Source organism: Salvia splendens, chromosome 7 (genome assembly GCF_004379255.2).
Source record: "Salvia splendens isolate huo1 chromosome 7, SspV2, whole genome shotgun sequence".
NCBI classification, from domain to species: Eukaryota; Viridiplantae; Streptophyta; class Magnoliopsida; order Lamiales; family Lamiaceae; genus Salvia; species Salvia splendens.
The window spans coordinates 35,301,840-35,315,754 of NC_056038.1; the positions used below are offsets into that span (position 1 = coordinate 35,301,840).

The window sequence follows — 13,915 nt, forward strand, 5'->3', positions numbered from 1 at the left end:
TAGTCCAACTTCGTCTTTTCCAATTTTGTTTGAAAATTGAAAACTACTCTCAAACCAAAAACTTAAAACTCCTCAAAAAGGATCCATTTTCAAAAGCCAAAAACTCCGATGTCGAATCCCCCACCCACCGCCGGGAACGGCGGAGAAGACGGAAGCAAAAGTGATCTGGAGAAGACGATGGCGAAAACCGCCGGGTTCGTCGTCTTCTCGGGAATCGCGATCAGCATTCTTAAAGCCCTCAACCCCTTCAACAGCAGCACTCCGACGCTCAGTGAGTCAACTCACACCGAGAAGCCTCTCACTAAAACTCCACCGCCGTGCTGTCGTTCCTCTCAGCAGCCACCGCTTCTTCAGGTAATCAATTTGAATATTTTTTTTCTTTGTACAATATATTTAATTCAATTTTAATTTGTTCATCATTTTCGGTTTTAAGAGGTTTCATAAAGAATGCGAATTATAATGCTTTTGCTGGGGGCTGAATCAATAGTAGCAACACCGAATTGACTGTTGTAAAAATCAGTTTATTAGTACTACGAATTAAGAGTTGTTTTTTAGAAGAAGAGAGGTTGAGTTTGGCCAATGAACACAACAAGATCTCCTCTTCTACTTGAAATTACTGAAATAGCCCTCTCTCGTTTTTGAAATTCTTGGGAGCCTCACTTATTGAGCTAGCGGTGATTTTTAAAAAAATTGTGAATTTCATCTGTATTTTGCTTGATTGGACTAAAACAAAAAGTTGGGAGCCAAATTCCTCTACAAAAAGTGTAGTTTGGAAGCTAAATCATGCATATCAGCATATGCAGTTGTTGGTTGGGTAGATGTTTAGCTGTTGCTCATTCTCATCCATACATGTTGATATCATGTGTGGTGAGCATGTTGACGCTTCGTGTGAGGTGCTGGGCTAGAGTTGGGCGTGTAAAGTCTACACAGGATGTACGTGTGCTTGTGTCTTCGTTAGAGACTTGATTGTGATTTTATGCAGGCCCCTGTTACTGCATCAGTGAAACCAAATGTGATGGAGGTAGTGGAACAAAATGTGGTCGAATCTACAGGGAAAGCTGTGGAGATTGTGAAGGGAGATACACTTTGGGGATTGTCAAGAAAATATGGGGTATACTTATCTATAGACTTACTGGCTTTGTTTTGGTTGAGTTTTACTCTTTTCTTAGATGGGAAAGTTATGTTTTTTTTTCTGATGTTGGCTATGGGTGATTTGTGTAGGTGCCTATCCAGGAAATTAAGGAGGCTAATGGGCTTACAAGTGATACCATATATGCTGGGAAGAAGCTTGTTATCCCTTAGTATGATTGCTCCTTTGCAATGGTGACTTTGCTAATCTAGGTTTCTTTCTTTCTTGAAGTATGTTATGTTTAGAATGTTTTGGCAATGGTGACATAGTTCATCATGGTTTGTGGTTCCTTTCATTTTTCAACAGCTAGGTTACAATTAGAATGTTACACTATATACTAGATGTGTTATGTATCTTGTAGTATGAAATAACAATGTTGGGGCTTAATGTATGAGAAGTGGATATCTTGGGCATAGCCGAGTATATCTTACATATGTTTTACTACTTTTTATTTAATTAATTTTGTCACAAAAAATGTAGTAAGGAATCAATTGTTTCTGAAATCTTGAATCAGTGTAGATGATTCAAGAATTTGGTACATACAAGCCAGCCATATTGATATCATAAAAACAGTAGCAACCATAATGGGCATCCAAAAACAATGAGAGGATAATTTAGGGTAAAATCCCAAGTACCAATCAATGTGATCTTGCTGACAGAAGTGCAATCTAACATGAGCATCTTTATCAGAAAAGAACATAATTTTTAAAGTCAAAACTCAAAAGTAGTGAAATGTGGTTGGAAGAAAGGCAAATATGACAAGTTCTATGCCTAATGCTGTGGGTATGTTGAAAATGAGATCCAAATTAAGCACCAATGTTGGAGGCCTTGTTGAGGATAACACCTTCGTATTTTACTTGGAACCACTTCATTGCATCCTCCTTTGTAACTCTGTGTTGGATGCCAACACGAGCCTTGCACCTACGGCGGCGACCAACCCTGTAACCAGGGCGCTCAAGGACAACGTAGAAGTCCATCCCATAAATACCGGTTGAAGGGTCATACCTGCAGAGATGGAACAATTAGAATGATACAAGCTTTGATCAAGTAACAGAGTCAAATCTAGACATTGATTAATCATTTAAAGACATTGATTAATCATTGTGAATCATTATTAAGATCAATATATTTATCAACCATACAATTTAACTTGTATATAGGCAACTTACTTGATTCCAAGATCAATATGCTCCTGAATACCAAAGCCAAAGCAACCAGTTTCGCTAAAGTTTCTTCTCAACAGTTCATACTCCTTGACCTTCAGACCACTTTCAAGGAGCTGCATTGCCTTATCACCCCGAACTGTCACGTAGCATGCAATTTTTTCATTACGCCTGATGCCAAAGGAACGCACAGTGTACCTTGCTGTAAAACAAAAGGTCAACAAAGAATGAGAAATACACCTTCCACGGTTCCATATCTTACAATGGTTTCTTTGAGAGATCAAGCTTGAATGCAAGTGATACTGGATGGACCTCAAAACCAGAAATATAAAAAGAGAAATCGACAACACAATACAGTATGCACTGTTATATCCAATTTAGTCCAGCAGACAATTCAACAAATGATTTTTCGAGTAGAAGTAAGAATCAAAAAATAAACTGCCAAGAGCACATACTACAATAATTTCAAAACAATTAGTTCAGCAATAATGACAATACAAGGTCAGTTAGCTCTACTAAGTATTAGCCATAAATTGGAAAATAAATCTGAAAGTGCATATATCACATTTCCAGTACCAGTTGACACCGTTACATAAAGTTAAGCTCCTTATTCATCAAAAGGATTGAAAGTTTTCAAACATTCAATTTGATTAAAAAAATGGAGCCTTTACACTCTCAGTCAATGAAGTAGATCTTCAAAACCACCTGCATCACATGCTCATTCAACAAACAAGGAGAACAAAATCAAACTTACAAAACAAATGGTTCCACCAAAGAATATAGCAACACAACTCGAACATTACCACACAAATGGCACCACCAAATAATTATAACATCGCGATTTAATAATTCTTTGCAAACCATTCAGAGTTTTCAAAATTCAATTCGATAAAAACGAAACCTTTACACCTTATAGTAAATTAAATAGAGCTTCAAGACAAGCTGCATCACACGCACGTACCACATAAAAAATCCCAAAACTTCACAAAAAGGGAAACAAAAATAAAATTTACAAAACGAATGGCTCAGCCGAGAATAAATGTTAAAACATTACCCTTGGAGAAAACAGGGGTTTGGCCGCTAAGCTGTTCCAAGACCTACCAAATAATCAACAAAACGGAGACAACTAATTAGAACGATAAAGTAACCATAAAAACACGAGAACGCAATAATGCAGGTGCACCATAAACACTGTGGGACCGACGTACCTTAGCGGCTCTGGTGAGACGATCTCCGCTCTCACCGACGGAGATGTTGAGGACGAGTTTCTGTACTTTAATTTCCCTCATTGGGTTCGACAGCTTCTTCTCCGATGCCTGTTATAACACATTTTCACAATCAATTAGACCAAAGTCGATGCATATATAAATATAGATACATTATAGATAAAAATCGACGGCGATTGGAGGAGCGCTAACCATGGCGGTGAGGTAGGGAGGAGCGGACGCTGCAGTTGCTGAGAGGGTTTTAGGGATTATGAAAATGGTGAAGAAAAAAACCCTAATTTAAATATGATGGTTAGTTGGGGGTGTTTCGTAAATACTGCTAGTTTAAAGGATCTCTTTGCAAATAAGTATGCCTAGATACTTTACTTTTCTTTCAAATTTATTTTTAACTTGGATTTTAATTATTTTATTTTTAGATTTTGTGATGCTCCCATATTGCAATTTTTTTTGTTGATTGAATCTTTGTATTGCGCATAATTTTATAGCTTATATTAAAATCAATGGGATAACATATTTATTATTTAATCCATTATTCCTCATTAGAAATCTTATTTGGTTTTAATACGAATTTTGGATCATGTCTTGAACAGTTGTAATTGGTTCCGGCATGTTTAATTATAATTTGGTTGAGTATGTTGTAAGTAATAGACACATGGAAACTACACCATGTACAACGCATAAAAGCAAAGCTAATAATTAAACTACATAAAAAGGTTTGATCACAAAAAATTCAAAAGGAAGGTAACATTACAAAACATCAAAAGTGGAATGAAAGCTAAAAACCATTTATTCCCAACTTCTTACATCCAAACCACGCCTCACGCCGTAGGAGATGGCGTAGCAAGAGGGGTTGCCGAGTTACCTGCTCCGGACGGTCGATGATGCTTTACTAAGGGAACCAACGACTGCACGACATCCGCCATCAGCGGCCTGTAATCAGCCTCCGGCTGCACACACATCGCAGCAATGGCCGCCACTTGAATCACCTCCTTCCTCGAATGCTGACCCTCCAATGCCGGATCCATGATCTCTCCGACCTTATCTCTATCCGTTAGGTGGGGCAACGCCTACGCACGTAGAGACAGAGCACACTCAAATGGTGACACAAGAATAGCCTTAGCTAGTTTTCAACTTTTGAGACGAACTGTCAAAGTGGTCGGGTCTGGCAATTCGGGCCGGGCATAAATTTATCGAGCCGTTCTAAAAAATACATCTATGGGCCGGGCCAGCCCAAACACTGGGCCAAATTGTGCTCTTGGCCCAGCCCAAGTACTTGTCAAGGCAAAATTTTACATAGCTCAAGTTTTAAGGTTGATGAAACAGAATGACTAGTTTAAGCAAGAGAGTGAGTAGGAAACCAACCCAAGATACGAGAACGCCTTCCCCAGGAGGCCTCTTCATATCCACGGGAACTCTGCCGGTCAGCAGCTCCAAGAGGACAACCCCGTAGCTATAGACATCCGACTTTGTGGTCAGGTGCCCGGTTAGAGCATATCTACAAGACCGTTGCACGAGAATTTAATAAGTGAGTATCATATTTAAAACAATCAAGGCTAGTGTTGGATTCACGTACTCAGGTGCAACGTATCCCTGTGTGCCCAAGACGCGCGTAGAAACATGTGCACCAGCTTTCTCAGGCCCGTGCTTTGCCAGTCCGAAATCAGAGACTTTGGCGTGGAAGTTTTTGTCGAGGAGGATGTTGCTGCTTTTGAAGTCTCGATGGATCACCGGGGGGCTGACATGCTCGTGGAGGTACTCCAAACCTTTGGCGGCCTCTAAAGCTATCCGCAGTCGAGTTTCCCAGTTTAGATTCGAAGGCATTGCTTTATTACCTGAGTGTTGCACCAGACAAAGCAGCTGCAGTGAGAAAATTCTCAAACAGACTCATTTCACTGGTTGATTTCATGCAGAAAACCAGAGCATCTTCATCAATAAAATCCAATCAAATTAGAAAACCTAAGTAACGACTGAACAAACGAATCGAAGGCCTGTTTTAACTGCTTCTTGCACTGATCTTAGGCAAACATTCGAGTGAATGAACAACAACCAACTTTGCCTCTTGCTTTAGTCATAATTTACTTACCACTGATGGGATACAAATGTTCCTGCAGTCCTCCATTGGCCATAAACTCATAAACGAGCAGTTTACTGTTGCTCTTCGAACAGAAGCCAATCAACGAGAGCAGATACGGAGAAGATAGCCGCCCCAACAGTTCCACCTATCATTTCATTTCATTAGAAGGGAATGAAAACAAATCGACAGACACACACAATATATTGGCAAAAAAGATTCAACCTCTGCAGTGAATTCATCTTCACCCTGCTGTCCAGCTTGATCCATCAGCTTAACTGCAACCTTCCTCCCATTTTGAAGAACTCCTCGATACACAAGCCCGAACGCACCCCTGCCAATCACATTCGACTTCCCAAATCCACCGGTGGCTGAATGCAGCTGCTTGAAGGTAAACACCTGAAGCCCTCTCTCTGTAGCAACTTGGATGTTGGCAAAGTCGCTAGCTTTCTCCTCATGGAAGATCTCTTCCAATTTCAATAGTATCACATAATCAGAAACAAACAAACACACACACACACAAAGAAAATCAAGATAATAGTACTATCAAAGCAACTTTAGTGTACACCTTACACCAAATAAGCTAAATTTTGGGACCTAGCAGTTTCTCCATTTTGGACTAATTGGGCAAAAAATCAAAATTTTAATTTTCCATCTAGCCCCACATTTTTCAGCTGTCCAAATAGTAGTAAATTAGCACCGACAGAAGAAGGACCACATTGACAAAACTCAGGCTCTGATTTCTTCAACAAGGGTATTCAAGAAAACTGTCTGAAATAACAAGAAACTGGAGATTTCCATCTCATTCAAAATGCCCACATTGTGAAAACAGCCAAGATTACATTTTTATCATATGCTGAGAAATGATTCTATAGAAGCATACAAAACAAAGCAAAAGGAAGGCTTTTGAAAAGGGTACTGACTTTGTTGTTGGATCTTGGCACGCTTGGAGAGTTGGTGGCGCAAGTAGCAGTAGTAAGTCAAGGTTACAAGAACTGAAGCGACGGAGAGGGATGCCAAGACTAAGACTGCCGCCAATGCGAAGGTCTCCTTCTTCCTGTAGTCTTGGCTCTCACCTCCCATTGCTATTGAGAGAGAGAGGGGGGGGAAATGTGAAATGTGAAGTGTGAAGTGACAAATGGTGAAATGGGACACCAGTGTCTCAGTTGTAGGAAGGACTGTTACTCTCTCTCTCTCTCTCTCTCTCTCATTTATTTCCATTTTTCAGGGTGTGTTTGTCTTCTTGTGTGGCGCGAAGACCAATCGTTGACAGTTTCATGATTTTTGTACCGACATCCCTCCATTTCTTTTAATTTCATCCACGTCCCTCGTGTCCAGGTGTTTTTCCTTTTTTGTTTGCTAATTAAGGTAAAGGAAACATGGTTAGTGAAATACTGGAAACATGGTTAGTGAAATAATCCCTCCGTCCCAATAGAGGTGCCTACGGCGGTTAACCGCAAAATCGTAACCGGCAGTTACGGTTCCGAATCGGAACCGTGAGAATTTATCCGAACCAAAATCGTCGATTTTAGAACCGTGTTCGGTTCAAGTTCAAAATTTTCCTAACCAAAACCATGCCAGAACCGTGAAAAACCATTGGAAAATTGTGAAATCGAGCCAGAACAGCAAAAAATCGCCGAAAACCGGCGGTTTGAAACCGTGAAAAACTGTATAAAAAAAAACTGCCGGAAAACCGCCGATTCAAAATTGAAACCGAAACCAGTGGTTTTTTAATCGAAACCGTAACCGCGAAACACCATCGCGGTTCAGTTTTAGTTCTGCAATTTCCAAAATCGTAACCGCCGGTTCAGGAACTATGGGCACCTCTACGTCCCACAATAGGAATCATATTTGGCGTGAACACGGATTTTAAGAAATATAAAGAATAATGAGTTGTAAAAGTTAGTGAAATATGAGGTCCACTTATTTATATAGGTTTTATAATAGAATGTGAGTATTGAGTTAGTAGAATATGAGACCTATTACTATTTATGGTAAAAGTGAAATGTGACTTTTATTATAAATCGGACATAAATGGCAAGATGTAACTCTTATTGTGGATGAAGAGAGCAATAATCAGTCTCTTTTGTGTTGGATCGAAAACAATAAAATCTATCAAGTTGAAAATCTATTACACAGTCAGTTGGTCTGTTTACATTACACTTGTAGTACTAACATTTTTCACTTTTTTACAATAGTTGATGCATCTGTGCTACAAAATGAAACACTTTTCACTATAAATCTGCATTTCCCACGGCTAAATTGATTTTACAAGTTGCCTTTAGATATGAGAATAGTCACCAAAGAGTAATTCACGCATGTCATCCGGGGTAAGAAGAGTCGTTCCGCCCAGTAACACCTCAACGTCTGGCCTGCTGCTCCGTGCTATCGCCTCCTGCACTTCCCTCACCTTCCGGTGCAACGACAAAAATAAGCATCGTGTAGAGGAACTTTATAGCTTTCAATAGAACAAACAAGGAGCAGAGAGAAGAAAGGTATAGAGTTGAAGAAAGCGAACCTCTACTGCGTTTATGCCTCCGACTACAAAAACCAGGATAATGTTATGGTCTGAAAGACTAGGTTTAGCCTGTGAGATGCAACAGAAAAAACATGGTAAGATAACTTTTAGGAGTGATTGATGCGTTTGAGATATACCGATTAATACCTGTCCGATGCCAAATCTTCCGAATCCACTTTTAAAAAGGCGTCCCACGGTGGATGAATGATACTCCATCCCAGGTATAGGATTGTGGTCTAAGACATTTGTGAGGATTTTATAGAGCAACCCCTTAGTCGAAGAAGGGTCATCGTTACGTCTGCTTTCCAGAGCAGACATCCCTTCCCTCAGTGCTGAATTTCCTTTCATGCCGGACAATTTGTGAAGAAACTTGAAAAGATTATCCACTCTGTCTCGAAGCTCTAGCTTCAGCTGCATGTCACTGTACGCTTCATCTTTGCTCGTGTCTTTATCAGCATCGTCATCTCCCCAACTATCCCACTGATCGTCGTCTAGCTCAAAAGCATCCGAGTGGCCACTGGGATCTTCATTCTTCTTATTCAATTTTGTTTTGGCTTCAAGATCATCCAACAAACCTTGGAAAAGCTTTAGTCTTGACACGGTGGGGTTCTCGAGAATGGCATCCACGATGGCTTCTTTCATGAAATGCTCCTCTTGCCATGTAAATGGACCACCGGAGCCTGAGGTTGGGAAATTCTCACCGGCTAATATATAGCCGATCACTGTCAGGAGCAGTGCGTCTTCGAGAGTGAATAAGCCCTGCGATTTATTGTGCTTTTGCCCCCGAGATGCCGCTAGAACAGTCTTATTTATGAGGTCGCTGATTTGTGCAGCAAGGCTTTGGCTCGTGTCCGCCGCATTCACGTGCAAAATCTTCTCGGCACTATTGAAAGCATCCCAACTTGCAGAGTGCGATTCATCTAAAGCATGCACCGTGGCAGCTGCTAACTGAATAATCCCTTTGTTTTTTACGAACGAGGACTGCCTTTTGGCTAGTGATCGAAGCATAGACTGCAAGTCCGACTTAGAAGCTAAACCAGGACGGGTGTTCATATTAGGCGTTGGACTCTCCTGACGTAGACATTCTTGAAGCCATTTCTTGACCAGCATGGCCCCATCTTTCGTCCTCCTGTCAAGTATCGCTTCTAGATACTGTGCACCACGGAAGTTATCAGTCGAGACAAACGACCCGTGCAGAAGCTTACTCTCATTAAGTTGAAAGCAGCTTTCATCATTCAGATTTTTTCTGAACTTCATGAAGTCAGCACTCGGAGCATCTGATTTGAAAGCATCCCACCCATTCAAAAATGCTTCGATATTTTCCAATAGCTGAAAATTACTACTTTCTTTGTCTTCTTGAACAATATATTTGTCAAGTGGAATCTGCACAGTAAGACGAGCACGCTCAACTTTGTGGGGGCTAATTTTGAGCTGGCTTTGGGAACCTCTCAACAGGCTTAAGGATGACGCTGGTTGCATACGAGGCAGAGATGCAAACATCCGATCCACAAGTGAGTCTCCATGACAGCACGGAGTAAGAAGATCGAGTGTACGGTCAATGAGCAGTAGCCCTGCTGATCTTTTACGCCGACCAACATCATAGAGACTAGACATATCGGTCATAAGCTTCCCTACATTTTTTGACAAATCACCCAGCGAAAATATTTCAAGTTTCAGATCCATCTGCAATTTTAGATATAACATGATCAACGTGACAAATTTAACATTCAGCATTAACAAAGTTGACAAAGGAACGCTAACATTCAGATAATGCTTACTACTACAACTTTTCAAGGTCGTAATCGGGGTTCAACTGTACCAACAAAACTTTATGGCACAGTAAATCCTAATTGTATAGATTATTTTAAATGTAAAAATAAATAAAGCCTTGAAATACACATACAATAGTCAAATTACTTCTATATAGGAATATAGCAAAGCAAATTCACAGAAAGCTAAGAGTGTTCATATTGTAATGAGCTTCATAATAAGAAAAACAAGCGAAAGCAAAGAGTAATCGAACCTTTAAAGCCAAATGATAGAGAAATTGAGCGGTAAGATTTGCCCCAGGACTGACATCCTCAGCGTCAGCAAGTTTCCCTGCACTTAATGGAGGTAAACCAGAGCTTATCGAGCTCTCGTGCTCAGAAGATAAGCTAGCTTCAGCAGTAGATCCTTCTGAAGGTAAGACAAAGACTCTGGGTGACAATGGACACAAAATCAGAGGAAAGTGGTGCACCGAGACCACCAATTTTTGTCCAACGTCTTCTGAGCCACTGAAGTAATCTTCCCCTCGATGTTTTGCATTTGAAATGCCATAATCTCTGGAACTGTCATCATCGATGTCAGTTAGTTCCCACCACCCTTCCTCTTCAGATGCAGAACCTTCCTTAAGCCCACTGTCGTTGACAACAGTGTGAGGTCTTTCATGTTTCTTAACAAGCTCCTCATAATCTTGGTTGAGGAGAATTTCATACTCTCGAAAAGCGTCTGGGCCGAGAGGAGAATCAGGATATGCGGAGTGAGACACCTATGTTGTAAGGAAAGGCTGTATGTGAGTAAACAGGTTATTTGAATTATTGGATATGAACATTCACATTCTTGTGTATCAGCAACACTGACGGGGAAAGACAATAAGAAACACAGGCAACTTTTGTTTGGTGCAATTATCAGAGATTTTCTAGTCACTAGTCACCTGTCTTCATGCCGATTGCCGAGGAAGAAGCTAAAAGAAAACCCTAAAAAGAAATGTATCAGAAATTCCACGACAGTGTTTGTGCTCATTGCAGAATGGTAAAGAGAAAATACTTACGACGAGATCCTAGCATCTCTCACACTACTCTAATGTGAACAATGTATTTGCACAAGAAAAGAGTCATCAATAAAGAGAGCGTGTAATAGCATAGAGATGGAGTGAAGCCAACATCAACATTCGCCTCATTTTGCTAAATCAGCAGAGCATCAGAAGTTGAGAAACCTTCCCAAGAATGAGGGGTCAGTAAGATGATGTGACTCTGGAAAAACTACATAGACTCAGAAAGAACAACAGAAACGCGCTACTTAGAAACATGGCAATTAAAACACTGACTGATGTCCATATTTTAAAGACAATATACTATCGTAGGACAAAAATTCAACAGATAAAATCCTAAGCGACAATTTCTCTCAGCAGCGGAATAAATATATAGAAAGGTCATTGAGGTTCTGCATGGTGCCTGTAAAAGTTTTTGTTATGACTACTAAATAGTTGCTCCCATAAACCCATTTGAATGTTTTTAATTTCACAACATAAATACTGAACCAATCAAATTAAGCCAAATTATATAAAACCAGAAAAGCAAGTAGTCCAAAACATTTTTAAAAGAATACCTCTGAGATGGACGTATATACCGCACAGCCGTGAACGTTTTGAAGTGCGCTCAAGCAACGTAAACTATAGCGATGTGCATCACTCAGAAGACATGACGTGATGACCACAATTTTACTGGCAGGATCAGAACCAGTATTCCAATCAACAACCTATAAATAAGTTCAATGAGAGTGGTACGAAAATAAAAGGTAATCAGAGACGAATCCACCAAAACTTCGAAAGGGACAGCAAGAAGTACTCGGGCAAGTGATCCTACAATAATTAAAATCCACGGACATTCGATCCGTGCGTGTATTCCCATGATATGACGACATATTAAAGGGGATGCACAATAACAAAAACAGGTCATGAGAGTGCACCTTATCAACAACAGACATGTTCTCCAAGCTACAAACGGCTCGTGCCCCTAGCTCCAAAAGCAAGGGGAACGCGCCGAGAAACTGGAAGCTCTCAGCAGTTCCGGCATCCAAATACACAATTGCATCTTTAATATTCTCCGATGCCTGAAAAATATCGCATTTCATAATAGATCATAGACAAGGCACAAAACCAATAATTTCCCCTTAAAACAATTCTATTGATCAATTTAATTACAGAATTTAGTTTAGGGAACTCACAAGAATGACAATGCAACATATAATTTAAACTGAAATTGTTAGCAAACTCTAGTGTATAGCAAAAGAGCAATGAAGAAGAAAAGCAGTAACTTACTTGTCGGATGGAATCATGGCAGCATTTGATCACATCAACCGTGGCCATCGATCAGCTCCTTTTTGTTCACTAAATCAATTGAAAGATCCGCGAAATTCATAAAATCAATACAATTGATCATCAACGTACCACAAACCAAATCTACCGAAATTGAAGAAAAAGAGGAGGGGCCAGCAATGAAATCAAATTGGGGCATTTGGAGCTACGGCTTTGTGCAAAAGTGAAGATTTTACCTTTGATTACAGATTCAAAAACCCACATAATTGGGAGTGGAGATCATCTGATGAGTGTGGAAGAACCGCTTCAATTTCTACAAGCGCGACTGCAGGTTAGGGTATCCACTATGCGGACAGCCCCTATAGCCCCGTCCCAGCGCTCTTCAGCAAATTATTCATCTTCTATTATCATATTGTGCAATATGATACATGTTAACATAATATTTCAACTTCGTGCCAAACTCGTGTCGGGTACCATATAATGGCCCATTGCGCTTGGAGGACACCAAAAGCTCGCTCAACATCCTTTCTAGCAGCCTCTTGTTTTCGCGCAAAATATTGTTTCTTCGGTCCAACCAGTTGGCGAATTGTCTTGACGAATACGGGTCACCGAGGGTATATCCCATCTTCCAAATGGTATCCCCTGTTGTACTGCGTTCTGTTGGCTACGAAGCTAATTTCTAGACTCTCCCCCCGGCACTCATCATTGAAGAGAGGCGATGACTAAAGAACATTGGTGTTGTTGTTCGAACCTGCAACACCGAAATACGCATGCCAGATCTGCAAACGGTAGTCAGCAACTACTTCCAAAATCATCGATGGACCTTTGCTTTTGAAACCAGTAGAGAATTGGTCTTTCCACGCCACCGGGCAGTTTCTCCACTCCCAATGCATGCAATCGATGCTTCCTAACATCCCTGGGAAACCGTGAACCGAACCGTGCATATCTAGCAGTCTCTGGCACTCATCAGGGGTGGGCTTTCGTAGGAACTCCGGACCAAATATTTCTCGGATCCCCTTACAAAACTGTCTGAGCATCGTTAGGCTAGTCATCTCACCCATCTGTAGGTATTCGTCGAACATATCAGCCGCTCCGGCATAGGCAAGCTGCCTAATTGCAGCGGTGCATTTCTGAAAAGTAGACAGCCCGATCCGGCCAGTGCAATCACTCCGGAAGGTGAAGCAGCGGTACCGCTCCGCCAAATTCGTCGCTATATGGTTGAAGAGCCGTTGCGACATTCTGAATCGCCGACGAAAAATCTCGGGTGGATAACGGGGGTTACCCACAAAGTAGTCTGCCATTAGACGCTGGTGCGCTCCGCTATGGTCTAGTTGGGTGGTCCGACGACGAGTTATCGCACGAGGGATCGCGGCCTCCGCAACTTCCGCCTCGCGCGCCGCATCCTCCTCGTCGGCTTGGTTCTGCACCTCTTGAATCACCGAATTCCACGCGTCATTCCACAAATCGCCCATTTTTAATACCGATTGAATCCACAAATTTCAGTGAGAGAAAGTACGAATGAAGAGTTGGAATAGTGTGAAAATAATGAAGGGAATGTGGTATATTTATAGGTAAATTAAATTGAATTTTTAAAAAAGGGAAAAAAATCGTCTGCCTCGTATCCGGGGCGCCGCGCACCACCTCGCTATAGGCCGGCGCGCCGATAGCGCGTCCTCGCACTCTTCTCGCCAAAGGGCCGTCCTCCCCAAAACAGACGATTCTCGCACTAT

General features: G+C 41.1%; 4 protein-coding genes across 4 annotated transcripts; 1 reads left to right on the forward strand and 3 right to left on the reverse strand.

The window, feature by feature from the left end:
• Window positions 1-31: 31 nt before the first annotated feature.
• On the forward strand, window positions 32-1,544 carry LOC121811471 (probable endopeptidase p60). The gene is made up of 3 exons (XM_042212337.1): window positions 32-354; window positions 983-1,111; window positions 1,222-1,544. The coding sequence occupies exons 1-3, from the start codon at window positions 109-111 to the stop codon at window positions 1,300-1,302; spliced, it is 456 nt and encodes a 151-aa protein (XP_042068271.1). The 5' UTR covers window positions 32-108; the 3' UTR covers window positions 1,303-1,544.
• A 170-nt stretch (window positions 1,545-1,714) lies between these two features.
• Window positions 1,715-3,796, reverse strand: LOC121811470 (60S ribosomal protein L11). The gene is made up of 5 exons (XM_042212336.1): window positions 3,711-3,796; window positions 3,501-3,608; window positions 3,347-3,389; window positions 2,299-2,494; window positions 1,715-2,134 (listed from the first exon to the last, which is right to left on the reverse strand). The coding sequence occupies exons 1-5, from the start codon at window positions 3,711-3,713 to the stop codon at window positions 1,936-1,938; spliced, it is 549 nt and encodes a 182-aa protein (XP_042068270.1). The 5' UTR covers window positions 3,714-3,796; the 3' UTR covers window positions 1,715-1,935.
• Window positions 3,797-4,187: 391 nt separating this feature from the next.
• LOC121810958 (probable serine/threonine-protein kinase PBL21) lies at window positions 4,188-6,791 on the reverse strand. The gene is made up of 6 exons (XM_042211705.1): window positions 6,513-6,791; window positions 5,815-6,056; window positions 5,602-5,737; window positions 5,092-5,350; window positions 4,881-5,013; window positions 4,188-4,585 (listed from the first exon to the last, which is right to left on the reverse strand). The coding sequence occupies exons 1-6, from the start codon at window positions 6,670-6,672 to the stop codon at window positions 4,337-4,339; spliced, it is 1,179 nt and encodes a 392-aa protein (XP_042067639.1). The 5' UTR covers window positions 6,673-6,791; the 3' UTR covers window positions 4,188-4,336.
• Window positions 6,792-7,680: 889 nt separating this feature from the next.
• Window positions 7,681-12,573, reverse strand: LOC121742202 (sec1 family domain-containing protein MIP3-like). Its single transcript, XM_042135279.1, has 8 exons — window positions 12,422-12,573; window positions 12,189-12,257; window positions 11,837-11,980; window positions 11,477-11,626; window positions 10,131-10,637; window positions 8,255-9,790; window positions 8,108-8,176; window positions 7,681-7,999 (listed from the first exon to the last, which is right to left on the reverse strand). The coding sequence occupies exons 2-8, from the start codon at window positions 12,234-12,236 to the stop codon at window positions 7,871-7,873; spliced, it is 2,583 nt and encodes an 860-aa protein (XP_041991213.1). The 5' UTR covers window positions 12,237-12,257; window positions 12,422-12,573; the 3' UTR covers window positions 7,681-7,870.
• Between the last annotated feature and the right edge of the window lie 1,342 nt (window positions 12,574-13,915).

Bases quoted from the DNA above. Each gene is read 5' to 3' on its own strand.
- LOC121810958 (XM_042211705.1), bottom strand. From the start codon at position 6,672: ATGGGAGGTGAGAGCCAAGACTACAGGAAGAAGGAGACCTTCGCATTG. The intron at 5,014-5,091 runs GTACGTGAATCC...ACGGTCTTGTAG, and splicing joins CAGGGATACGTTGCACCTGA to ATATGCTCTAACCGGGCACC. The intron at 4,586-4,880 runs GTTGGTTTCCTA...CTACGTGCGTAG, and splicing joins AAGGCGTTCTCGTATCTTGG to GCGTTGCCCCACCTAACGGA.
- LOC121742202 (XM_042135279.1), bottom strand. From the start codon at position 12,236: ATGGCCACGGTTGATGTGATCAAATGCTGCCATGATTCCATCCGACAA. The intron at 11,627-11,836 runs GTGCACTCTCAT...ACTTATTTATAG, and splicing joins ACATGTCTGTTGTTGATAAG to GTTGTTGATTGGAATACTGG. The intron at 10,638-11,476 runs GTATTCTTTTAA...CTTACAACATAG, and splicing joins TATATACGTCCATCTCAGAG to GTGTCTCACTCCGCATATCC.
- LOC121811470 (XM_042212336.1), bottom strand. The intron at 3,390-3,500 runs GTACGTCGGTCC...ATTATTTGGTAG, and splicing joins GTCTCACCAGAGCCGCTAAG to GTCTTGGAACAGCTTAGCGG. The intron at 2,495-3,346 runs GTAATGTTTTAA...TTTGTTTTACAG, and splicing joins AACCCCTGTTTTCTCCAAGG to CAAGGTACACTGTGCGTTCC.
- LOC121811471 (XM_042212337.1), top strand. From the start codon at position 109: ATGTCGAATCCCCCACCCACCGCCGGGAACGGCGGAGAAGACGGAAGC. The intron at 355-982 runs GTAATCAATTTG...GATTTTATGCAG, and splicing joins AGCAGCCACCGCTTCTTCAG to GCCCCTGTTACTGCATCAGT. The intron at 1,112-1,221 runs GTATACTTATCT...TGATTTGTGTAG, and splicing joins GATTGTCAAGAAAATATGGG to GTGCCTATCCAGGAAATTAA.